Source organism: Salminus brasiliensis, chromosome 4, assembly GCF_030463535.1.
Source record: "Salminus brasiliensis chromosome 4, fSalBra1.hap2, whole genome shotgun sequence".
In the NCBI taxonomy this organism is placed as follows: Eukaryota; Metazoa; Chordata; class Actinopteri; order Characiformes; family Bryconidae; genus Salminus; species Salminus brasiliensis.
The window spans coordinates 7,938,435-7,964,525 of NC_132881.1; the positions used below are offsets into that span (position 1 = coordinate 7,938,435).

General features: G+C 39.8%; 3 protein-coding genes across 7 annotated transcripts in view; 1 reads left to right on the forward strand and 2 right to left on the reverse strand.

The window, feature by feature from the left end:
- Window positions 1-2,494: 2,494 nt before the first annotated feature.
- On the reverse strand, window positions 2,495-9,682 carry cacul1 (CDK2 associated cullin domain 1). Of its 2 annotated transcripts, XR_011979574.1 has the most exons (9): window positions 9,288-9,682; window positions 7,613-7,739; window positions 7,191-7,293; window positions 6,788-6,883; window positions 6,568-6,670; window positions 5,196-5,285; window positions 4,537-4,675; window positions 3,976-4,068; window positions 2,495-3,533 (listed from the first exon to the last, which is right to left on the reverse strand). XR_011979574.1 is itself a non-coding variant. In XM_072676798.1 (8 exons), the coding sequence occupies exons 1-8, from the start codon at window positions 9,559-9,561 to the stop codon at window positions 3,494-3,496; spliced, it is 972 nt and encodes a 323-aa protein (XP_072532899.1). In that variant the 5' UTR covers window positions 9,562-9,682; the 3' UTR covers window positions 2,495-3,493. The 2 variants fall into 2 exon arrangements, 1 of the variants encoding a protein (XP_072532899.1); XM_072676798.1 differs by lacking the exon at window positions 3,976-4,068.
- Window positions 9,683-12,896: 3,214 nt separating this feature from the next.
- Window positions 12,897-24,019, reverse strand: sirt1 (sirtuin 1). Of its 3 annotated transcripts, none has more exons than XM_072677434.1 (9): window positions 23,641-24,019; window positions 21,999-22,112; window positions 21,589-21,827; window positions 20,695-20,847; window positions 20,442-20,589; window positions 19,229-19,308; window positions 18,592-18,775; window positions 17,287-18,003; window positions 12,897-14,608 (listed from the first exon to the last, which is right to left on the reverse strand). In XM_072677434.1, the coding sequence occupies exons 1-9, from the start codon at window positions 23,966-23,968 to the stop codon at window positions 14,322-14,324; spliced, it is 2,250 nt and encodes a 749-aa protein (XP_072533535.1). In that variant the 5' UTR covers window positions 23,969-24,019; the 3' UTR covers window positions 12,897-14,321. The 3 variants fall into 3 exon arrangements, with proteins under 3 accessions (XP_072533535.1, XP_072533536.1, XP_072533537.1); XM_072677435.1 differs by lacking the exon at window positions 12,897-14,608 and adding an exon at window positions 16,364-17,159; XM_072677436.1 differs by lacking the exon at window positions 12,897-14,608 and adding an exon at window positions 17,152-17,197.
- Window positions 24,020-25,043: 1,024 nt separating this feature from the next.
- Window positions 25,044-26,091, forward strand: part of dnajc12 (DnaJ (Hsp40) homolog, subfamily C, member 12) — a 4,084-nt gene continuing 3,036 nt past the window's right edge. Inside the window, exons 1-2 of one of the 2 annotated variants that reach the window (XM_072677438.1) lie at window positions 25,044-25,471; window positions 25,779-25,857. In XM_072677438.1, coding sequence (XP_072533539.1) covers window positions 25,394-25,471; window positions 25,779-25,857 — 157 coding nt within the window. In that variant the 5' untranslated portion in view covers window positions 25,044-25,393. The remainder of the gene's footprint in view (window positions 25,472-25,778; window positions 25,858-26,091) is intronic. The other variant, XM_072677437.1, reaches the window with a different exon arrangement.

A 26,091-nucleotide genomic window follows, 5' to 3' on the forward strand; every position in this document is an offset into this window, starting at 1 on the left:
CACACACACACATGTGTTAGGGGCAGTGAGTACACACACACACACCCAGAGCGGTGGGCAGCCAACTCCAGCGCCGAGGGGGTAAAGGGCCTTGCTCAAGGGCCCAACAGTGGCAGCTTGCCGAGCCCGGGAATCGAACCCACAACCCTGTTATCGACAGCCCGGAGCTCTAACCGCTGAGCCACCACTGCCCCATATTATTACCCACCACTGCCCCTTATTATTTTAAGCAAGATTAATCTTTCATTTTCATTGAATTTTTTTTTTAAAGGACCCAAAGCAAAACACCTGTTCACCCTCTATTCTCAATACTCAGTGATACACAGCTTGTAGACGCTTTCTGTAGTAGCTGCGAGTCTTTCAGCTCTCGTCTGTGGGATTTTTGCCCACTATTCCTTGCAAATGTATTCTAGTTCTGTAAAATTCTGGGTCGTTTTAAATGCACTGCTCTTTTGAGACTAACTACAGATTGTTAGCTAGCTAGCTAATCATATTCAGAGCCTGTGAGGGCCTGGTTAAAAAAAAAAAAAAAGCCTGTAGCTTGAGGTAATTCATTGGGATTTGTAATTTTATATGTGTTTAGGATCATTATCCTGCTGCAGAAGCCATCCTTCTTCATCTTTTACAGATGCTGTGATATTTAGCTAGCTATCTAACTTAATCCAGCTCTGCTTTCTCTTATTGGGATGTGCTATTGGGTTTGCTTTCACTAGCTTTCTCAACTTTATGGTGAAAAACAATAAGCTCTTTCGCCGTCCGGTTAGGACCAAGTTGTTTTTTTTGAGGGAGTAGGCCATAGAGAAAAGAGACGGTAAAAGCCAGTCATCTAGCTTTTAGCCTAGCACTAATTCCCGCTTGCTTCTGCGGCCATTGGCATGTGCAAGTCGCCAGACCTGGTTAACACAACGACCAGTGTTCCCATAACTAGAGTTAACCAGAGTCTGGAGGTGTTGTGCTGCTCTCCGGTATTAACACCACCATACTGTCTGCTAACGCTCTTGTCAACGAATGCCATCAAATCCTTCTCCAGCAATGCTCCCGTTATTTCGGAAGAAACACTTAATGAGCAGGCGTCCCAATACTTCTGTCCACATAGTGTATTTGTAATGGTAATTCCCCAGCATCTGACATGTACCAGCTGCTTAAGCCGTGGACACTAGGCTACAGGCACTTTAGCTTACTCATATTGTATATGAGCAGGAGTTGCTGCCCTGCTGTCAGTTTTTTAAGAAAGTTTCTGGGATCCAGGAGAGCCAAGTCTGCATAAAGGGGCCCAGGGGTTAAATAGCGGCTGTGGATGCTCTCCATGATCTGGTTATGGACCATGATCTGATGTCTCTGACAGAGCCGTGAGACTGGTGGGCGGCAAGAGTGGCAGCTGCAGCTGAATGTAGTTGGAGATGGTACAGATTTAAAGAGGGAGTCATAGTCATAATTCGCACTCCGACTGGAGCAGTGGCTCCCCCTACTGTCCTGAGTTGTCTGAGCATCACAAAATGACGATGCTGTCTGTCTCAACTCTTTCATTAAAATGCCTCGTTGTAAAATGCAAAAATAGAGATTAAACTTTAAAGAGGAAAGTTCATAAAGTGCATCCTCCAAAAAACGAACCTCCTGTGATCCACCCGTTATACCTAGTTAATAGTTTAGCTCAGGTCTCTTCAGTTTCTTCAGCAGTCTGTCAAAAAAGCCTGAACAAATCAGATGACATAATGCTTAAAATAAATGATCATAAACAAAACAGAATAAATGAATGGGGGCGAAAACCAAGCTCAGCAGACCAAGACGCTGACACTATGGCCCAAGGATCGCACGTTCGAATCCCAGGTCATGCCGCTGTGCCATCAGCAGTCTGAGCCTGAGAGAGCATAACTGGCCATGCTCTCTCCAGATGGGTAGATGATGTTGTCTTCCTTCATCACTCCCATCATCACCGGAAGAGGTGTCTGTTAGCTGATGAATAAGAGAGCTGGGGTCCGGTGCTTTCCTCCGAGTGTTGGCGGCAGTTTAAGAAGAGGTGGTGGCTGACCTCATGTATCAGAGGAGGCACCTGACCTCATGTATCAGAGGAGGCACATACTTGCATCGCAAGTGAGAGGGAGGGTCCTAGTGAGTCTGAGTCAGTGGCTTAGTTGACTCCGCTAAATTGGAAAGAAAAGTGGGTTTAAAACAAACAAACAAACAACAACAACCACAAAAAACACAGGTTCACCCTGATTGTATATTAATATTAAAACAAGACTTATAATTTACAGATGTGTTAAATTCAGCATCTCACTCAATACAGTCCTTTAATATTTAGAAAAACATTTTGGCTTTAGTTATTTCTTGGAAGTCATTAACTAGTTGAAGTGATATGGGAATTGTTTTTTATATTAACTGTAAATATATTCTTAGATTTGTATTTGAATACATTTGTGATTTTATTAGTTAAATTAAAAAAGAAATATTCACCATGATTCGATAGGTCATAAAATATTGAATATTTCACAAACACAGACAACATTTGATTTTATTTGTTAATCTGGACAAATTCATGTATTCATTCGTACACCTGCATTTCAGGGTTTTTGGAATTTAAGGATAAAATACTACAGCAACTTCAGTCCGACAGTGATCACGGACATAATGCAGCCCCTCGATATGTAGAGTAAAAGAACAGCATATACGTTCAAAGTCCAAATCATTTTGTAATTAAAACTCAAAACTGAGTTAGTTTGATGTATTAGGCCTACATTATTACACTTCACCTTGGAAATAGTAATCAGGAAGCTAGTCATGACTCAATGTAGACTACAATTAAACAGGCTGAACTATAATCAAGTTTAAAATGAGCCACTGTAACCGTCATGCATTTCTAGCAGCATTGTACTGCAAGCTAAACTGTGATTCAATCATTTCCCATATATATATATATATATATATATATATATATATATATATATATTCTGCAAGTAGCAGGTCTCTCAGTAGTATATGCATGACAATGTAACTAATCAATCAGGAAATACTTGCTGATTTTTTTGACATGGTTACTTTGTTCAACATTCGCCAAGACTGATTTTAGGAAACACCCCCCAATGTGAGTAAAAAGCTTCCCTACAACTCCACTTGGGGACCTGCAGCACAGGTAAACACCATGTAGGTGAGTAAAACACCAGTTGTCTCTCAATCCACCACACAAGCCATCACTCAACATGCAACAGTCCAGTTGGTGGGGGCATCATTTAGAGATAGGCCTTGGCAAATGCAGCATTTAGGGCAAGGGTTCAGAATTTCTGTACAGTTCTGTGCTGTCCCTGGTCAAACACACCTGATTCAGGACTCCTGCCTTAGTTCCCCACCTCAGATTTAGGAAAAGGAAGAAAAAATAAAAATAAAAATAATAATAATAAAAATCAAACTTCATTCCTGTTTCCATTTCATGGGTTTCAAGTCTTTAAAATCTGTATTGGCAACAAGCTAGTATAGTAATACAAATATCCACTTTTTGTCAGGACTCCTCACTTGCTCTCTTTCGGGACTGGTCACCCCTGTGAGAGAACCAAAAACAAAAAAAGTGTTACTTTTAAAAGTTGAAAAGTGAATAAAAGTCTGGCATATTGATATTTGTCTGATATATGTCTGATCTGCAAAAATCACCAGGAAATTGAACGTGCAACCAACCAAGAAGCAGCCAAATGATGGCTACATTGATGGAATGGCATTATACATGTATACAAATAAATATAAACTGCCTATTTCAGTTAAATTGTTGTTTTTAATAAATTGCCCACTCAAAATATGTTGTCTCTTGCTCACATTTCTTCTTTTAGCATTGTGAAGCTCTATATGTGTACATATATCTACATATATAATATATATGTATTTATGTATATATGTATTTGAAGACTAACTAGGCCAAAATATCATGTTATTAAGCATTTTCACTTATTGTTGATGTGACTTAAAGCAGCATTATGGAGAATTTCCTACTTTTTCCACTCCTGGGCTCCCCCTACAGGTGCAGAGTGTAATTCACTTCTGTTTCATTGCATGTATCTTCAGTGCAATTAAGACGAACTGGCACTGAAAGTGAAGGAAGCATATGGTTTTAAGGTGGTAGAGTAATCCTGCAGCATTTTACATGAATGTCTTGGGTTACACAGTCTTACGCAATTCTAGGGAACACTGCCCTGCCCACTTTACCAAAGTTACATAGAGCAGTTAGCAGTCCGGGGTAGAAACAATAGATTACACTCCCTAATACAAGTCAGTGGAGCATCACAATGATTTTAAAGCTGACATTTTCAAGTAAAAATGCTACATAATGCTGCTTTAATATATTATATATATTAGTGCATGTAAAATCATGGTACACACTACCCTTGTACTGTTGTGACTTAAATGAATGTGGTGTAAGCATTTCAGACAGTCCACACCTAATGGCAACATGAAATAATTTTGAATTAAATGTAAAGGATTATTTTCTACTTTTGTGAAAAAATAGAGAATACTAAAATATTACTTTAATATGTTGTGTGTTTGTTTCATTACCTGGAGAAACCATTTAGAGATAGCTCAATTTGCAATTTCTGGTCTTGAACTGCATAATGTTGGAGCTGAGACTCCACAGCAGGCGGCTGAATTTGAGGAATGAATCTAGAAAACAGAGTAGGAGCTAGTGGAGCCCAGTCTGAAAAGACAAATAATTAACTATTATTCATTTGTGTTATATGTGTGAAAGAACAGCTATCTGGCTAACCCCAGGGCTGCATGTTTACTGTATGCTATGTATGCTTTGCAGCATGTATGAGAAGTATATCCACAATTTTGTTAAATTAATTATTTAACAATAATAATAAAAACATGTTATCTATTCCAACCTTTTTTTGTGTTGGATGAATGTGAGAAACACCCCTACTAATTTATGGTGCATACACACACTATTGACCCAAGCATTTAACTACATCTACAGAACAACATCTGGAGAGCATCATTGGCAAAAAAATAGGCCACACCAGAGCCTAGGTACACTAAGCCCAAAACTAAGGGTCACTGACACTGACTGGTCAGTACCTTTATAAGAACCTAAGATAAGAAGAAGCTAAAGTACTGCAACAGCTCATCTGATTTAAGAAAATGATTGCACTTGAAAGATAAACACTCCGCACACGCACTGCTTCTTTATGCATTCTACAAAATATCCTTTTTACCTGGTCGCAGGGCATAAAGTCCTTTCACCACACTAGCCATAGTTGATGGTTTGACTTGAAATGGCACTGCGTCCGCTTTTTTAAGAAGAGCTTTAAATAAAACAAATAATAATAAAAACAACTATTATAAATAACACAGAGCAAACAGCAAAGAGCGACTTCGTCTGTATTTATAGTTCACACTGGAAGTGCACACAGTCTTTCCCTTGCTTCAATATACTTCACACTTGTTTAGAGTATAAAACACTGATTTGGTCTACCTGAAATACAAGTAGAATAAGTTCAGGTAATTGGAGTCATTGGAACTTTTGGAACAGTTTAAGTGTGTTGTGCTTATTTCCTTATCTGATGTGGATCCTTAGAGACCATGTGATAAAACAAAAGAATTAATTGGAGCAATGCTGTATTAGATGTGTGTTGAGATGGTCAAAAGTAAGTTCCAGAGACTTAAAACAAAGTATTCAGCAGCCAATATTGCTAATCAAACACCAAACACAATACTGTCAATAAATCCTAATGCACAATTATTAGTATTTCATAACATAAAAATTAAAATCATTAATGTGGCATGTGCAAACGTTTGGCCACTTTGACTGTAATTAGCTCAGCAGGATTGTTGCAAACTGTAATTAGGAACAGTCAGCGGAATCAAGTCTTCAAGCTTTATGAAGTATTGGATTCCTCAAAAATAAATAAATAAATGTCAAATGTAACAAGAATTTCTTATTTCGAAGAAAGTAGTTGAAGAATAAATCTGACTCAGCCTCAATTCCATCTCCAGTACACCAGATTTCATACACTGATACCACTGATGTGCCAAACCAGGTGTTGGAAGATCATTATAAATTATATTAGGCTCCCATGAGGAGAGCTTTGGAAAGGTTTTATCGAAGGCAAGACAAGTTTATTTGTATAGCACCTTTTATACATGGTGGCAAATCAAAGTGTTTTAAATAAACACAAATTCAAAGACATAATGAAAAATGAAAGCATTTAAAAAATCTATTTAAGAAGCATAAATATATAAAAATGATAAACATATAAAATGCATAAACAAACAAAACAAATATTATTATTATTGTTATTATTATTTTATTTTCCCCACTGGATAGCAGCCATAATTGAACAAAGGTAATCCATACTTCAAAAGTAAGACCAGCTTCTAAGCTGTTAATCAGGCGTTTGGGTGTTTAACACAGAGACATATGTAAAAACACAATTATATTTGTATTTATATTATTAATATCAGTGATTTACTGAGTAAAGAAACACATTCTGTCCATAGAAGGAGCTTTTTAACTCTTTAAGGTACCCAAAAGCGTTTGCACCATACTGTGTGTATGTCATTTATAAACAATAATAAAACACTTACGTATTAATGTGTTGACGTGCTTCTCTGCAACATGATCTGAGAAAAGCTTCATAAGGTCATCCTTTAAGTCTCTATTCAGCTTAGTTTCAATGTAGAACTTGTTCTTTAAAAAAACATTAAAAACAATTACACCACAATGAATAGAAATTATTAGTCAATTTCATCAAATTCATTAGGTTTTGTTGATGTACGTGAATGAAAACACAAAAGAACAAATTACCATATAGATGAACACTGGAACAATGCACTGAAGTGCAGCTGTGTACTGAGTGAGCGCCAGGTTGAATTTTTCAATGAAAGTCTCAGGAGGGCTACCCTTTCAAAAAAAACAAGAGAGTTTGTTCATTTCCAATAAAGGCCTGCAAACATCAACAGTGCAGACTATTATTTCTTATTATTACTGAAGTGAGCAGAAATAACTTAAACTTCTTTAAGCTCCCGAATAACACAAGACTGGCCAAGTGGTACTGCATAGAGGAGCCCACCTAGTGGCATTCAGCTTAAAATCCTACATCACAATTCTGCAATTACATGTGATCCATTTTATTAAGAACGTTGAACGTTGTTCTATCAGCACTTTGTCACAACTGCACAAAAACAACTGCACACAGATAAATACGTACTTGTAGCTCCGAGGAGACTTGCTGCAAGTGAGACACTATCTTCCATATCAAGTCATTGTAGAGAAGTTCTGAGTGTTGCTGGCAGACACACTTATAAACATGGCTGATGAATAAGAAGAAAAAAGGGTTATACCTTAGGTAAGGTAGCAACAGCTTAGCAACAGCAGCCTCCAATACTCACCAACACCTTTACTCCCCATCTGTACACTAAACTAACAAATAAGAAGAGCTGCAGCCTGTGTGGCGCAGATGTGTGTACATAGTAAGACCCTGAACAACCCTACACTGCACATGTAGTGTAGTCTTAGTGTAGTCCATTCAAAGGGGGGATTTCAATGCTGTCCACAGGAAGAAATATTAAATCTTGAGCTAACAGCAAGTACCCCAATGTTCAACATACGTTCCTACTATAAATCACCTACCTGTATATCTGCTCATAGGAGATGGATATGTGGTCCACTGGGCTTTGAGTGAGGAGGTGTTCGATGGCCCGCTCAAGTTTTGGCCAATAGGTTGTCCTGTAGTCCTCTGCTGTCATTGCATTCATCACTGCATCATAACGTAAAACAGAAAAACATAAGCATTCAACAGGTCGGTGATTATATACTCTGCAGGACAAAAGTATTGGGACACCTGCTCACTGATTGTTTCTTCTAAACTCAAAGGTTATTAAAAAAGAGCTTGTCTAGCTTTAGTTGGAGTAACTGTCTAATGTATAGGGAAGACCTCCTACTAGATTTTGGAGCATTGAGGTCAGGACGTTAGGTGATCACCACCCCACCTAATCCCAAAAGTATTGGATGGAGCACCATCTATCGTTCCAGAGAACACAGTACTCCACACTGCTCCGCAGCTCAATGCTAAGGCCCTTTATACCCCTCTAGCCAATAGGTTCATGTTTAACAGCTCCAGAGAGTCCTATTCTACTGGCATTATTCTATACAGGGTCTAGACAAGCTGTGTGTGTGTGTGTATGTGTGCATTCCCACATCTGTGTCAGCAACGGGTGCAACGTAAAAAAAAGTAGCTGATTGTATTCATTAGAATGGGTGTCCACAAACTTGTGGACATATAGTTTATGTATTGCCTGCAGCCAGCTGTACTTTAACCCAGCAGGCCAAGCTCTACTGTACTGGGTCCAGCAGCATTAGGTCTCGGCCTCACTGCACGACCAGCTGTTACCTTAGCTGAAGGTTCCCTTAGGGCTCCGTGATGTACGAGTATCCCCATGGTAGTGGTAGTTCTGTCGCCTGTCCCTCCCCCTCCCCTGCCACTACCTCAGGAGGGACTACGGCTGTGTCCAAAACGGAAGGCAGCTGCCTCAATGACTTGCTGCCTATGCGGTCTCATACATCAGTACCTTAAAAGGCGACGAATCGCGTCCGAGACGCACTTTGAAGGCAGTAATACGTCATGACATTGCCAAGACACCTTAATTGGCATAACTAATTAGCTAAATTATTAGACATAAAAAGTCTAATTGAAATATTGAAATATCAAGGGAAAATAATAGCGTAAATAACGTACACTTGGGATACGCAAGGCAGCGAAAGATACATCTATGCTGCCTTCGCAAAACGGCAAGATGAAGGCACCATAACATCCGACTCGGACATGACTTGGTTGGTACCTTCCTGCCTTCGAAGACTGCCTAAGTAGGCAGCATTGATTTAACGTTTCAGACACGTCTCTATTTGACACTAGGTGGGGGAAAAAAAAAAAAATCTGTCATGACCGACCGTCCGTTCGTCCGTCCGTTCAAAACCCGGGTGGACCGACTACGCAGGAGCGTCTAATAAAGTGGACAGAGACAGTGTTTAAGACCTCCAGCAGCATTGCTGTGTCCGATCCACTCGTACCACCAGCACAACACACTCACTGCTGCCACCACCAGGTCAGTCAGTGCCACTGCAGTGCTGAGAGTGAACACCACCACCACCAAACACTAGCTAGCTCTGCTCTGACGTGGTGGTCAGTCCTGTGGGGGTCCTGGGCACTGAAGAACAGGGTGAAAGGAGGCTGGCAAAGTATGCAGAGACCTACAGACCTACACAGTGCTCCTCTAGGGGAGGTGCAGCTGATTTTAATGGGACTCACGAAACTTTGAGGGGGAGTTTAAAATCAGTCGTCCACAGCTCGACCCGGACGCCCCGGGACAGTCCGCCTCGCCGCTCCTCTGCCCGCTCGAGTCTGAGCTCGTCTCCCTGCCATCCTCCACACGTCCGGACACTCCGACGACGCCGACAGGTGGGAAACACAGCGTGCCCCCCGACAGAGGAGGTCCGGAGTGTGAGTTATAGGAACTCCCCCGATCCTCACAGTAGTTGTGGTTGTGATCGTCGTTTCTCTCTAAAGCACCCTCTTCATCCATCGTATCGGGTGCTTGCAGGGCTCGAGGTAACGTTAGGCTTTTACATCGAATTAAGTCTTAAATCAAGACATGCTTACAAACCGACCTACTCAGCTTGTTTTTCTGACGTGAAGCCTGCTACCGCCCCGACTTCCGCACAACGGAGTGGGGGTTCGGCGACATTACAAATTAAAAGTCACGCGCGGAACGGGGTGTGTGTGCGGCAGCGCTGCGAGGCAGTTAGCTAGATAAATTATTATTATTAATGATTATTATTATTATTATTATTATTATTAGTATTATTAGTATTATTATTAGTAGTATTATTAAAGCGCTTTAATGCTATAACGACTACAGACAACTTTAACAAAGTTGAACTTTTATATCATTTAAATATATATTTTAGATTTGTACTTGTTTTACATGTTGCTTTAATTATCGCTTTAATTTGTTTTTTTTTTTTTCGATTTTTTGAGTTTTTTTTAAAACATGTTTTAGTGTCTTATTATTATTATTATTATTATTATTATTATTATTATTATTATTATGTTTTTGCTTTATTACCTGGGATATTGATAACAGGGTTGTAGGTTCGATTCCCTGCCACTGTTGGGCCCTTGAGCAAGGCCCTTTACCCTCTCTGCTCCCCGGGTGCTGGAGTTGGCTGCCCACCGCTCTGGGTGTGTGTGTACTCACTGCCCCTAGTTCACTAGTGTGTGTGTGTGTGTGTGTGTGTGTGTGTGTGTGTGTACTCACTGCCCCTAGTTCACTAGTGTGTGTGTGTGTGTGTGTGTGTGTGTGTGCGTTCACTACCACAGATGGGTTAAATGCGGAGGACACATTTTGCTGTGCAGTGACAAATACATGCACCTTTACCTTTGTTGTTTATCACTGTGCTTCATTGCCTTAAATGTTTATTCTGTTGCTTTATATTTTCCCTTGGTTACATTAGAAAATAATGATCCCTTTTAATGTAATACAATATATATAGCTATATAAGTAATTTTGGTTCATTTCTATTGGACTATTTGTCATTTTGACACAATGTAAAGAATTACTGTACAATTCACATTTAGTCAAAAATTGAAAAACAGAGATAAAGAAGACACAAGGTTTTTGCATGACGATATATGACATAATAATGCCATTAAAACATGTCACATTGAATACATTTTAATTAGTTTTTTATTCCAAAATACATTTAATACACTAAAACATATTTCAGAATATATTGGCTGTATACGTTTATTTTAAAACACATTGGGGAAATATTTAACAGATGTGTAGCATATCTTAAAGTTAGGTATTAGTGAATATACATTTAATGTCAAAAAAAGGTTTTGTATATATAGACACAGTAGCAGCTGGATCATTTGATATAAATCTTTAAAGAACTAAAATAAATGTTTTTATTTTAATAAATATTTAATAATAATATAATTCATTGACTGGGTCCATATATGCAAAATATACATTGGAAATATTATAAGTAGCAACATTTCTTACCATTTTATAAAAATATTTATTATATATATATTTTTTTATTTATATATTGTTTTGTACATTTTTTATTTATATGACTAATATGACTTCAAGAAATTGACAGTGTCTTTTTAATACATACCGAGAACAATCTTAAGCCCTAAAGCTGAATGCTACTGGATTTGGTAGAGTGGAATAATGGGACTATTAGAGAAATTACATCAGAATAATAGATCCCTTCACTTTAACATTGTTCTCTAATGATTACTGAAATACAATACCGTTCACACATATTGACTCCCATGGTAAAGGTGATTAAACTATAAAAAATGAAAGATTAAAACTATTAAAAAACTATTATTTTTTTTATTATTAAACTATTAGGCACCATTGTTGGAATATTATTATTTAAAACCTTGAACCTCCTCCTTTTTTGAGGATTCCAAAGCCCAACCTTGTATATTCCCCTCTTTAGCTCCTCAGACCATAAACCTACCTGCTCAAAAATGTTGACTAGATGCTGTAAAGAGGTTTTTCTTTGTCAGAGAAAAGAAGTCAGTGATCATCTACTTTAGTGGTCTTCTGTAGTTGTCTTGTTTTATGGTGTTGCTGAGCTCGCCAGTGCAGTTCTTTTTTTAAGGAATCTACCAACGTGTTGAGTTTGTAACTCCTAAAGTTTCTACTACAGTGGTAAGAAAAAGTTTGGGCACCCCTGATAATTTTGATGATTTTCCTTCATAAATCATTGGCTGTTCGGATCAGCAATATCAGTTAAATATATCATATAACAGATGAACACAGTGATATTTGAGAAGTGAAAAGAAGTTTATAGGATTTACGGTAAGTGTGCAATAATCATCTAATTTGGGCACCCTTGTCGTTTTATTGATTTGAAAGCCTTTAGCACTAATTATTGGAACACAACATTTGTTTTTAAGCTCATTGACCCTTGACCTGCATACACAGGTCAATCCAATTATGAGAAGGAGGTTAAGGCGGCCTATTGCACGTTTTTCTCCTCTTCGCATTTTCTCTGAGGAGTGGCAACATGGGATCCTCAAAACAACTCACATGACCTGAAAACAAAGATTGTTCAATATCATGGTTTAGGGGAAGGATACAAAAGACTAGATCAGAGATTTCAGCTGTCAGTTTTCACTGTGAGGAACATAGTGAGGAAATGGAAGCACCCAATGAGTGGAGGCACAGTTCAAGTTAAGGCCCGAAGTGGCAGGCCAAGAAACATCTCAGATAGGCCTAGACGTAGGATGGTGACCACAGTCAGAGTCATACTTCAACAAGACAACGACCCTAAACTCTGCTCTAAATCTACTAAGGCATTCATGCAGAGGAACAAGTACAACGTTCTGGAAAATGACCTTCTCAGTCCCCAGACCTGAATATTACTGACAATCTGTGGTGTGATTTAAAGCGGGCTGTCCATGCTCGGACACCATCAAACCTGACTGAACTGGAGGTGTTTTGTAAAGAAGAACGGTCCACAATACCATCAGCCAGAATCCAGACTCTCATTGGAAGCTATAGGAAGTGTGCCCCTGAATAAAACCCAGGCATGTGAAAAATGGAGAGACTGTGTAAAAAAAAAATGGCTGTAACTCTACAACCTGCATTTTGAAGGTCTCAGAGAGCTCTTTGGATCTGGCCATGGAGATCTTCAGCACTCACATCCAAGTCTTTTAGCTTGTGAAGCTTCTGTGGCCATGTGACCTCTAAGAAAGCGTGTGCTGTTCTGGTAGACACTAGAGGGTAAACAGAGTCAATGCAATTGTTTACATTTTTGAGTCAGCATAAACATAATTTCCTAATTCATAGGCATCCACTTCACATGCCACTGCAGATATACTCATGACATTTTAATGAATTACCCCAGAACAAGAGGTAGATAGACATGGGCACCGACAGACAGTCAGTATTTCTGAATATTGCTGTTAAACATGAAGAAATTATGGTTAAAAACAGACTTTGCAGAACATCTACATCTAGCATTCGTCTACGCTGTCAAACATGCAGGTCAAGCTTATTCTTATGGTCATGGAGTACATCCGCAAAGAAGTGCCAACACCCATTCAGGTTTGGAGACGTTTAAATAAGAATAATAAAAACAAAAAAGTGAATTGTCTGTATGAAATGAATAAATATGTTCCACAACACATTAGATGAGGAGGCTTGAAAGGAACACCTGCAGTTAGAGTTAGGTCATGTTTTAATTACAACAGCTGGAGAGGAAGTAGAAATTCTCAGCTACAGTAATACCTACCATATGAAATTTCACTGCATACAAAACATTACCAAAACATGCCACAGTATGATGCTCATCTTGCTCTGACAGTCTACCAATCCAACAGGGGGCTTATGTAAATCGACTCAATCTATTTTATAAACGTGGAAAAATCTCTTTGGTCTAGAAAACAACAAAAATCCTCTTTGTACAAACTTATTAAAGGCAAATCTCTATTTCTTGCTTGTCAGGTTGAAACATTCACAGGAATTACACTCGAAATGAATTTACATTTAAAGCACAACAAAAAAACAAACAAAAAACAAAACACAGAAAGTAAAGATGAGAAGAAATTTGACATTTTCAACAAGTCAACAAAAGGCAACAGAAAAGTGTGACATACAGTGCCCTCCAACAGCATTGAGAGATCAGTTCTAACAGGTTTCACAAATGAGGTAGTTTCTTTCTGGTTTTCCTTTCTCCAGACGTCAACCTGGGTCTATGTCTGGCTGATCCAAAGGCTAGACTTTCTAGGTTCTCTTACAGCTGAGAAATATATGGAGTTTCTTTTGCAGCTGACCTGCTTCTTCGTTGTTGTTTATCCTAAAGACATTCAACTTACTTAGTGTTCTTGGTTAATTCTGCGAAAGGATTCTGCCAAGAATTTTTGACTCCAGGCATGCAAGTCTAATTGCAAATTTGGACAGAAATTTGAGGCAGAAGCCTGCAGACGCCTGAGGTCCAGACCTAACTCAGAAAGTCAATTCACCCTAATACTTAAGCTCAGCAACTGATGGGGTAACCACAAGAAGCACAATAAACAAAGAAGCACATGGGGCCCGAAATAAATGGCAACATTTCTTGCTATCTGTGAAATCCGCCTTTAAATCTTTAATTGAAACTGCTCGACTATACAGCAAAAAAAATCTCTTTTCTCGTCCCAAACATTTTGGAGAACACTGTAACAGTACAAGGGATGGGCGTACAAAAATATACAGTCTAAGACAGAAACAAGCACATTAAATATACACAGTGCTCATACAAGTTAACAAGCCATATCTTAAGAGTCCGTGGTGGTAGCGTGTAGATTCTGTGTCGTACTGTCTGTGTGAAGGCTTGATGCGCATTTGTTTTCACATACTGTCTCTCTAACAACATCCTCTTCAGCTCTAGAATCCTGGGCTGGTGGACAGCGCTCCTCGGCATCGCTCTCCTCCTCCAGAACATCCGCACTACAGCAGGAGCCCTCACTGTCACACGAGCTGGAGGTCTCATCTTCTGAGCAGGAATACACCTCAGCCCCGTGGAAGATGTAACGATTGGGTGCTTGAAACAAGTACTGGCAAGCTGCAAAAAATATGCAGGACATTTTTTTATTTTTTTAGGTCTGACAGAACATCTGCAATTCTGAGGTAAAGATTAGCTTCCATTTTATTAACAATGAGTTTGATTAAGAAAGTCTTAACAGTGCTCTAACGGTACACAAACCCGTTTGGTTGTGCCAGCCATCTAACCGTAGGTAACTTCAGAAAACAAAACCCAGTCATTTAGGAACGAGTCCAAACTACTGCCCCCTCCCCATACACCTTAGTCAAGTCAAATTTATTTATATAGCGCTTTTTACTGCTGTTATCACAAAGCAGGATCAAAGACCCCCATTGAGCAAGCCAACGGCAATAGTGGCAAGGAGAAACTCCCTCAGAGCTGGAGGAAGAAACCTTGGGAGGAACCAAGACTCACAAGGGGGACCCATCAATCCTCCTTTTCTAAATTATTGATAAAAATGACCAAACCATCTATACTGTTAAACTGCTCTAATCATAATATAATAATCATGGTGTGTATAGTGAATAGTGGTGATATTAATAGTGGCAGATAGTCCATTTAGGTTTGAACATGGTCATTAGAGAGGTAGCAGTGGTTGGAGGGTGTGCCGCTGGTCTGGTATGGGTGGTGGTGGTGGGTGGGGGGCACTAGGGTTGCACAATATACCGTTTCAGCATTCTTATCGCCAAATGAATGTGCAGTAGTCACACCACGGGACGTGTAAAGTCCAATGTTAAAAGCTTTTTTTTTTGCTGATTATACAAAAGGAAAATTCACACTGTGCTCAGAGGCAGATATACCTGCCCAATATCATTTATTTACTCCAGTATTAGAGTAATATCTATCTATATTTCAGGGCACCATAACATTTGGGGTATAGCTATAATGGGTATACTAAACCAGTCATGTTTAGAGCATTGTTGCTTATCTCTTGTATGTGAGGACTGCTTGAAGTCTGCAATTCTCAGACATCACCAGATGTTAAGTATCTTCTCTGGTGATGCCTCTAATGCAGCCAGTTCTTGCTTGTTTCCGTAAGTTTTGTCTTGCTGTAGGATGAAGCGCCGCTTGAAGTTTGAAGGCATTTATTCGAACTTGAGCAGATAAGATCCTGCCAAGACACTCCACCATGAGATGTTTTCACACATTGCTTTGGCCATCACTCGGAGGCAAGTTAATCTTGGTCTCATCCGTCCACTAGACCTTTTTTCAGAACTCTGCAGCCTTGTTTTTTGCATACTGTGATCCGGCCATTGTGGTTTTACTGGTTTGTATCCTGCCTCTGTATCTCTGTTCATGAAATACAGAACAGAAATCATGTCGTCCAGACTGGTCTCCAAACTCAATACTCTTGGAATAAGTCACACACACTGTAACTGGATCATGAACTTACTCACTGGCAGACCACAGTCCGTTAGAAAGGGGTGACCACACCTCCCTACCCTCAACAACCTGCAACCACTTTGCAAAACACAGAGCAAGGAGCTGATCGTTGACATCAGGAGAGGGAGCAGAGTGCACACACCCCTGAGCTTCAAGGAGAGTGAGCAGCTTTATATATTCAGTCAACCTGCCCACAACAGCTGCTCTGCAGCTTCTACAGGTCCTACAGGTCCACCGTGGAGAGCATCCTAACCAGCTGCATGTATGGTACGGTAGCGCCGCCTCTGCTGAACTCAAGGCCATGCAGAGAGTGGTGAAAACTGCCCAGTACATCACTGCAACAAGTGATGCTCGGATCCTTCCAGTTCATTCACCAGATCCATATCCACGCTGAGCTCCACTAGCTCAGGGACTGTATGCACTTGTAACTGTTCTCTCTACCTGAACTCTAGCTGCTATATTAATTCCTGCACTGTACACTCTGTTTACGTACGAGATGCTGTTCACCAAACCAGACTGCTCTACCTCGGCATACGCTCCTGACCTCCCTGTCAATTACACACAACACATCCATGCTCTACATTTTACTACAAGGTCCAGACTAAGTTACTAATCACCCAGCCTTCATGCACATGTTTGTACATGTCCATATTTGTATATGTTCTGTATTATTGTCTATGCACCCCATCTCATGTTTGGTCTATTGAGGGCAACTATTGTATGTCCTTCCTATTCTGCACTAGAGACTTAGCTTAACAGTGTTTTGTACAACGTTGGATTGAATTGAAACTGCCTCTGTATTTCTGTTCTTCTGTGGATAGCAGTCTCTGATAATTACACAGCCACCTCCTGAAGGCCGTTTCTGATCCGTCAGACAATCAAATAAGGATTTTTCTTTACCACAGTGAAAATTCTCCAGCAATCAGCAGTGGACGTCTTCCTCAGCCTACCAGTCCTTCTGGAATTAATGAGCTCACCAGTGTGTTCATCCTACTAAATGATATTCCACACAGTTGATTTTGGTAATTCCATGGTTGGACCGATGTCTCTAATGGCTTTCCTCTTGTTTTTTTTAGCCTCATAATAGCTTCTTTGATCATTATTGGGATAGCTCTCGTCCGCATGTCGAACAACAGCTACTACAAGGGTTTGAAAGCTTAGAAGTAAGCCTGGGTAGATTATGCCTGCACTAATAAAGAATTGAAATACACCAGAGTAATCAAATACCTGCAAAGCCAAATAATGGTACCATTAAATGAGGAGGACTGTGTGTTTATTATATAAAATAATCTGGGGGAAAAAAAAAAAAATCTTACCTCCAAGACGTTTACTAATTGGACTTCTGTGTATTTGGCTCATCCAGCGCTGTTTCCATACTTCGACTTTCTTACTTGTGTACTTTGTATCTTCTTCACTTTCTGTGTTTAACCGCTCCATGATCTCTTCTTTTTGGTGATGTGCATTTGGACTAGTGCCGGCTGTTCCTGTAGGTGTATTCTGGCAGGCTTCGGAGCTCTCTGGACAAGGGCTTGGGTCTTTAGCACTTTCTGAACAAACTGTTTCGTGCTTAGGAGAAGACCTTATTTCCTTAGCTGCAGACTGCGATGCATTACTTTCTTCTTCTTCTTTGCATTCCATCATCAACTGCGACTTTGAACAAGAGATGCCTACAACTCCGACCATCTCGGAAACCTCACTGTCCACATCACATTTTTTGGTGACAGCAGCCGATGCCTCTGTGGCGGCTGTACATTTTTCTGTGACAATGTTTTCTGTTTCTTGAACCTCAGGTGACTGGACTTCAGACAGAGGCTGTTCAGGTACAGTAGGTGTCAGGGGAGGCGGAGGAGGTTTCTCGGTGATTTCATTAAGCGGCGAGGAGTTGTAGCAAAGCTGCTTGAAGTCACCACCGAGTCGATGGCACAGTTCGTTGACAATAACGTCGCAGTCTCCCAGCAGTTCAACGTCGAAGTTCAAGTGTGGCAGTGGCTCACGGTTGATCAAAACTTGAGGCACTTCATGGGGAAGAGAGCCTGAGTAGAACAAACATAGCATACACAAGAAAGGAGTACATTTGGCTATTCAGCAATTGGAGACGGTCACACATGGTATCACAGTGTACAAAACAAACGGGATGGCTAATTGTTCGGGGGGGGGGGAGCGCACAAATTCTTGTTTGAAAAATCCCACTTTCCCCTAAGGAAGAGCTTATATATCTAACATCACATTTATTAAGGGCTTGATAAGTAGCATTACTATAAAACTATATTTTAGTGCTACCAGAATTGGAGTTAAAATGTACAGACCTGGTTTATATCAAACTTTTCAACCAATTCATTCCTAATCTCCCCATAGGGGATGGGGACTATGGCAAAGCCTGAAAGGTCCATAGCCCTTGTCTAAATCCCAGCTCCACTAGAATTATGGCACTAATATATATATATATATATAAATAAAATACACACACACACTTTACATCTAAACTGGTGAATGATCATCAAGGTACATCTCTGTTGTATTACTGAACTATTTTTAGTGCTGGGGTTGACCGCTCCCAACAGTGATTTTCAATGCAAGAACACCAGAGTGAATGAGACTAAACAAGCTAAGCTAAGACATACTTGGGATGAGAGCCACAGGCCGCACTTTCAGAGAGGATCCAATGACAATTAGAAGGTCCACTTCATCCTTGTCCTGTTTCATGGCTCTGTGAAACGATTCTGGAAGATTCTCTCCGAAGAACACAATGTCCGGTTTCATAATAGCAAAAGGGATATCGGGACATCTCGGGCAGTGGGGAACAACCTGGAAAATTAGATTAGAGTAGATGAGTGTGACATAATTCGAATATACATTTGCTAGAACTGTTTAAATATAGTTTTACTGTTGATTTCAGAAAACAATTTAAAGAAATCACTGAAAGCCCAAAACTGCCATGACATTCAGGTCCATGAGGAGTATATGTAAACCTCTGACCACAACTGTGTGTATATTATATTTTCGGTGTGTGGTTTTACCTTTGGCCTTTTGTTGGTTATTTTGGGCCCTACTACCCATAATTCATCATTAGACCTGCTGCTAAATGTTCCATGCGTCACCTTCTTTGTGAAAGCCAATGGAACTTAATGATCCATAGGTTTCCAAGAAAAGTCTGCCAGTAGTCATCGCTGCTTTGGAATGCACTTCTGATTAATCTTTACAATTTAACCTTATTAAATTAGCAGAGTTAGTAAACAACAATAAACAATATAGTTCTACCTGTTTGAATATATCTTCCCTTACGGCCTCACAGTCAACTTTGTGTTTACAGACAAGGCAGGATGCTGTTGCGAAAGAACCTTAAAGCAAAGAAAAGCAAAACAATTACGAGCAATCAGTCTTGTTCAACAGAGAATTTGACAAGTAAAAATGTAAATAACTAAATAAATAAATAACTAAATAAAGACAATCAAAGATCTTTTGCATAACATTTACAATTACTGATGAATTAAGTTCAGTAGAGGATTATTTTCAGCTCAGCACGTTAGGAGTTATTGATAAAATGACACGAATGGCACATTGAATGGAAGCTAATTATTATGTAAACACAACATGCACACTAACATTAGCAACACTAACACACACACACACACACACACTAAATAAAGCACACTTTATTAAATACTAAAGCCTCTAATGTAACCTAATAACTTGCATGACAGCAGTTGATTTCACTTCTCCAATCATCGCTGTTCTAGTCCACATGTATCCAGATATTTATTACAGAAATTACAGATTCTAAATCTAAACAGAGCATTATACATCTATAACAGAACAGTATTTACACTTATTCATATGTAGAAATCCTAAATCTAGTGCTAAGCGCTTGTAGACCTTGTAGTTTTAGGACTTGTGTAAATCACTAGATAAGGAGTAGGGAGGTAAGCGAGATTTAGCCCAAAACATGCGTGCATTGTGATGTCTGTGTTTTCATAAAGCTCAGTTTTTCCTGTCCACACGACAACACTGAAAACCATGTTTTTATGTAGACAGGAGGACAAAACACGAAAGGACAAACAGTGGGATCATGATTTTAAGGACTGGTGGATGGTTTCTGAAAACTTCTAATTGTGGCCATTTCAGCCCAAAGGGGAAATACCCATTATAGGGTACACTAACTCAAACCCACACCCCCAAGAAAAATGCTATTCTATAAATGATATCTTACAAATTATTAAAAATAAAAATTCAGTGGTTGTGGTAAATAATTAAACAGCTGCATGGAGTTCTCAAAAGGTTTCGTTGTTTAGTATAATTAAATAAATAAAAAACTCATTGATTAAACCAACATTTATGACTTTAAATTGCACTAGAAATGTTCTACGTTGACCCTTCTAAGTGTTAAACACTGTAATTTAGCAGCAGGACTTTGTTGTGTTACTGGTGCTCGGCTAGACTTTGCTAGGCACATTAGAATATCAAATCAACGTACCATGACACTGAATGATCTTTTGGACCCCCGCAACCTGCTCCAGTGTGTCAATGTTTTGAGTGTAGTTCCTCAGAAGTTTCTCCTTCTTATCCAGCATTGCAATGAATCTGTGACACAGTGACGGCTGAAACTGCCCCGGGTAGATTTCCTACAATAAAAATGCAACACATAAAAAAAAAAAAAAAAAAACTACTTCAACGAAAACAGATATAATAAGAAAAATAATAAAAAAGTAAATTTAAGACATACAGACCTTTGCAAACTTAAAAAATGGCCTAGGATCCCTTCTGAAGTACTCTATGTCAAACATTGCTTGAGGATCTGGAAGGTCTGGAAAATCTATAGCAAGTCGAGCATAAATTCCATCTCTGGATCTGAAGTCAGGTATTCCACAAGAAACAGATACCTGGAGGTGATCAAAAAAGTCATCAGGAAAAAGCTGAGATGTGCGTCCAGACAATAATAAATCCAAAAAAGTATTTTTAAAAAAAAGAATAAATTAATAATTAAAAAAATAAGATATTAAAGTGCCATTAATTGAATGGCACGGGGCATTTTTTTAATATCATGTTTAGGAATGTGATGTTATTTTAAATGGTGCACTAGGCGAACTTATATTATCATATTTTGTATTTACACAGTTAAAATGATACATAAGTGAAAATAAGGTTAAATACAATATTCATGATTTTGTAGAGTGGCTTGTTTGAGAAACTTGAAAGTGGTGCTACAGGACAAAAAGTATCTAGAGGTTATATTGCTGCAGTTGGAACTGGTACATTGGACAGAGTGAACGGAATAACGAAGAAGGACGACCACCTCAGAATTCTTCAACATGGCTTTACATCAGCTAGAGGGTGAAAATTTGGAAATCAATCCTTGCCTGGAAACCAACCAATTTAACGGCTCTCTGCCAAAAGTAGAGCGGAGAATTATCCACCCAGGATTCTGCCAGAACCTTGCCGATGGCAAGGTGCAATTTGCTAAGGGACATTCAGCCAAATGTCATGCATGTATAATTCTGACCAGATGCTGGTTTAAAAAAAACAAAAATAACAAACCAAAAAAAAAACAGCACTGAGAAATAACATTTGTTGTCAAAAGTGAAAAAGGCCACCAGCATGACCGATCACTATGAAATACTCACCCCCGCACCGGTTAGGACAAGGACCTTTTTGCCATCGTTAAGTAGTCTGACGACATCCTCCAAGGTGTTAATATCTTTGCGTTTCTTTCTTTTAGGAGGCTCTGAAATATTGATGATAATCTGCCACAGTGTCATGTCATCAAGATCGGGTGGAAGGACAGTTTCTGGAAGTAGGTCTTTTAAAATAGTCCTTGGGTCGGTCTCTCTCATAATGTGTTGCTGAATGAAACGGTAGGAACCTAACCAAAGACAGAACACGGCCAGTTAGTGTAGAAAATGAACCATGACCCACATATCACATAGATTAACATTATAGAGAAGTGATGCACAGTGATGTCCAATATCAACAATTAGCAAATCAATACAACACATTTCAAATTGTCTGAATGGAAATGTTGGTTTGCACATACCAATCTGAGGCTGGGGAGTCCAGTCACTGGAGCTGGCATGGGAAGAGCAGTCATCATCGTCGTTAAAGCTGGGTGAGTAAAATCCATTTGGGCGAACACCGTCCACCATATCCCCTGTAAATAAACCAGAACCATTCATATCTAGCACTTTGGATGCCTCAATTACGTACGATCGTTTTCTGTGTTGCACAGAGTACACAGAAGCGCTTACCCATTGGGTCCCACCAGTCAAATCTGACCAATTTACGATAAACACAGTTCCTCTCCCACACCCTCAACAGGTTTGTGGTGTGAATGGAGGCGAATCCAGTGTTAAGGAAATTAAACGGTGGCACCCATTATTCACAATCCCACAGACTGGTGAGAGAGAGACTGGCTAATTTTACAATATTTACAGCCACCAGGGAGAGGGGAGACTAAACTAAGGGGCACTAGGAGATGTCCAAACAAGCATCACAAATGCAGTGCATATATTTGCAAGGCACGTGCAGAAAGCACCATGTATTGTCTAACTTGTCCAAAAATCTAACCAGTTAATAGACTGTGAACATTTTAATGTTTGTTATTGTTGCCTAACTGATCTCTCTTCTCCTTAGTTTTCTATTGGATGTTTGCCGGGTAACTCATCCTGTAGTTCAAGATACATTTACATTTATAGCATTTAGCTGACACTCTTATCCAGAGCGACTTACAAGGTTACTCGTATTACAGATGTGGACCAATGTAGTGTTAGGAGTCTTGCCCAAGGACTCTTATTGGTGTAGCGCAGCATAGTCACCCAGACTGGGAATCGAACCCCAGTCTCCCACGTGGTGCAGTATCTGTTGCGCCACACCAACCATCCAACTGATACACACCGTTCCAACTGAGGCTGGTATATAGACCCCCCCCCCCCCCCATAGGAATGAATAGGGCACAAAAGTTAGCCCACCCTTCTTATGTGCGGATGATACACCAGTAACACCCAAACAACCACCTGGGGTACCAGAGCATCTGCCTAGCAACCACCAAGCAACTCCTTAGCAACCACTTAACCTGTGCAATGATGGAGTTTTCTTCAGGACATGCACTTCTGGTTGTTACTGTTGTTCTTCAATGTGTTCAGACATTAAAAATAAATAAATAAATAAATAAATAAATAAATAAATAAATAAAGGTATGTTTCCCCATTGCTTTTCCAGGCCCATGTCCTTCCTTTACTATTATATTAGTTTTGACTAGAAAAAAAATTCTAGTTAAACTTGGACACATACTTGTCTGCAATAAATAACCCAAAATATGTTTTATCTGAGTATTTGATATAGAAAATAATTATTTTTATTCACCCATTCAAAACAGAGTTGTACGAGTTCAGGTCGTTGAGTTTTAGTGGACATAAATAGCTAATTTTTTTTTTTTTACAAAAACTTAAAATAAATAAAAAAAATACATTTTGTGGTAAAAGATGTATCATATTATAGATTAATAAATCAACTAAAATATGGAAAAATAAAAATTAGCTCGTTTCCACTTCAAAGCTACCGTAGCCTGTTAGCCAGGGAACTATCGCGAGATTATGTAGATAGCCCAATTCCAGAGCTAACGTTAGCCGGAGAGCAGCCCCTCAACAGTCCCCAAAAACCCCTCTCTGTTCTCTGGTTACCTGAAAGCTCATTTTCAGTTGGAGGCACGGGAGTCTGCTCGGTGTCAGAAGCGTGTTTACTGCTCTCCGAGATCAGTCTTCCAGTAAGGTCTTCCCCCTGCGCCGCGGCCTCACCCACCGCCATCTCCGGCTCTTCATCCGCGGGCTGTCTTAAAGTCGTGGCCGCCCGACCCTCACCCAACTCCGCTCCACACGGTCTTTGTTCGTCGTGAATAACATCCGGAACGCAGCGTTCAGGAGTACTGATCCGCGCCTTTTTCAGCACCGGCTCCTCCGATCCATCACAACCGGCTTTCGCTCCCACTAATTTAGCCTCCCCGTCCGCCATCTTCAGCTGTGTGATTAGGCCGCGGTTTCCTGATGTAATCTAATGGACACAAGCGCTGTAAACGCAGAGATGTTTTATATGAGGAGACCGGTCACTGCTTGACCTCGAGCCGCTAAACATGGCGACTGTTTACGGGTTAAGTCCCGCCTTTCGGGTGAAAGAGCCAATCAGGTTGCTGGTTACGCCGCGATGTGGAGATCTGCGCATGCGCAGTAGCCGGAGCGAGCCGAAAATTCGTTTTTTTGGGCATTATTGAGCCAAACGACACAAACTATTCAATACATTTTTGTCAGATTTGATCAGTGATTTAAAATATGTTTTGGAAACCGTCTTCTGAACTTCAGTTGCTCGAAATTTGGCCTCTCCCCAGTCACGGAGATAGGGAGCTGGTCTTGTCGTTGCAAACATGGACGCCGAGTGAACAGGCTTGCCGTTAGGGACTGTGGCAAAGGCTTTCAAGCTTCACAGCTGGTGGAGATTTAAATCGCGCCGTAACTCCAGCTCCAACCACTAGCTCAGCATCTGTAGCTACGTAGTCAGTGATAACAGACCCTAATAAAAACATTAAATAAAATTTAATTTGATGATCCCTTATATAAATAATATTCACGCAAATTAATATATGCTTATTGGTTAGGCACGTATAAAGTCATCCAGATTTTCTCAGTCGAATATATATATATAAATGTAGTTATTATTATAAATATCCTTAAAAAACAAGCCAAAAACTGTCTGATATAAAATATAGCTATAAGGGTTTAGCTAAAGTTTCCTGAAAGAGAAAGTGTCGTCGTTATTTTTTATTTTTTTGCTTGAATTTGTTAAATACTAATTAGCTATGCAGTTCATCTTTTTTTTTTTTTAATTTGCATATTTACCGAATAAAAATATTATTCAATGAAAACTGAAAAAAAATCCGTATTAAAATTATGTTGATATTCAACCCTAAAACCGTTAAACACATTATGGTCAAAATGCACACAATACATAATAAATATATACGAATACTAATAAAAGACAAGTATATATGTATACTTAATTATTTAATTAAATATTTTAATTAAAAAATAAAATAAATAATTAAATCAGTTGTTTTTAAATTGTATCAGAATTTCACAATAAATTGACCGAATTTTTTTATTTTTATTACTTGGAATAAATTTTAACTTTTAAAGTTAAGAAGGATTTTTCCTTCTTTCTCTGTAAAGTTGCTATTTTGATATACACGATTTTTTTTATGAGAGCAACGATAAGACGTCTCTACTAGCTGCTGTGCATTACCGGAGAGTCTCGTGTAGTCGCGCACAGCCCCCGCTCTGTGCCCAACCCTGGGGCCACTGTGGCGCGATTACACGGGTCTTTACGGCGCTGCCTGTTGCAGTGGCTGTTGACTGAGCCGCAGGGTGAGAGGAACGCTGGTCACTTATGGAGGCTATACTGAACTGTAAAGCGGAGGATCTGGAGGATTATTACGGGCTGCTTGGGTGCGACGAGCTGTCCACGGTACGATTCAGTCGAGCAGGATCTGGAGCCTAACGAGTGCGAGGGCGTTGCACTGACGGTCACTACCTGATGGCACCTCACTCACTGGGAGGATTCAACAGGCTGGCCGCACGCTGGCTGGCCTACTAATACCCAGCCCCTACTATCTGATCAGTTTTTATTAATATGAATTACACCAAATACGAATATACACATAGAGAAGGCTGTTTAAACATTGACTGTGGTGATGATGATGATGATGATGGTGATGATGATGATGGTAGGCTACTTCTGGATAAGCAGTGTTTTTTTCATGCTTTTGCTCTAGGCTGAACAAATTCTCACAGAGTTTAAAGTGAGAGCCCTGGCCTGCCACCCTGATAAGAATCCAGAGAATCCTGCAGCAGGTAAGCTGAAATGAACATTATCCAGAGCGACTTACAAGCCTGGGGTTCGATTCCCGGTCTGGGTGACTGTGCTGCATGACACCAATAAGAGTCCTTGGGCAAGACTCCTAACACTACATTGGCCCACCTCTGTAATACCACCTCTGTAGTGTTAGGAGTCTTGCCCAAGGACTCTTAACCAATAAGTAGTGGCCGGTAGTGGTGTAGTGTTAGGAGTCTTGCCCAAGGACTCTT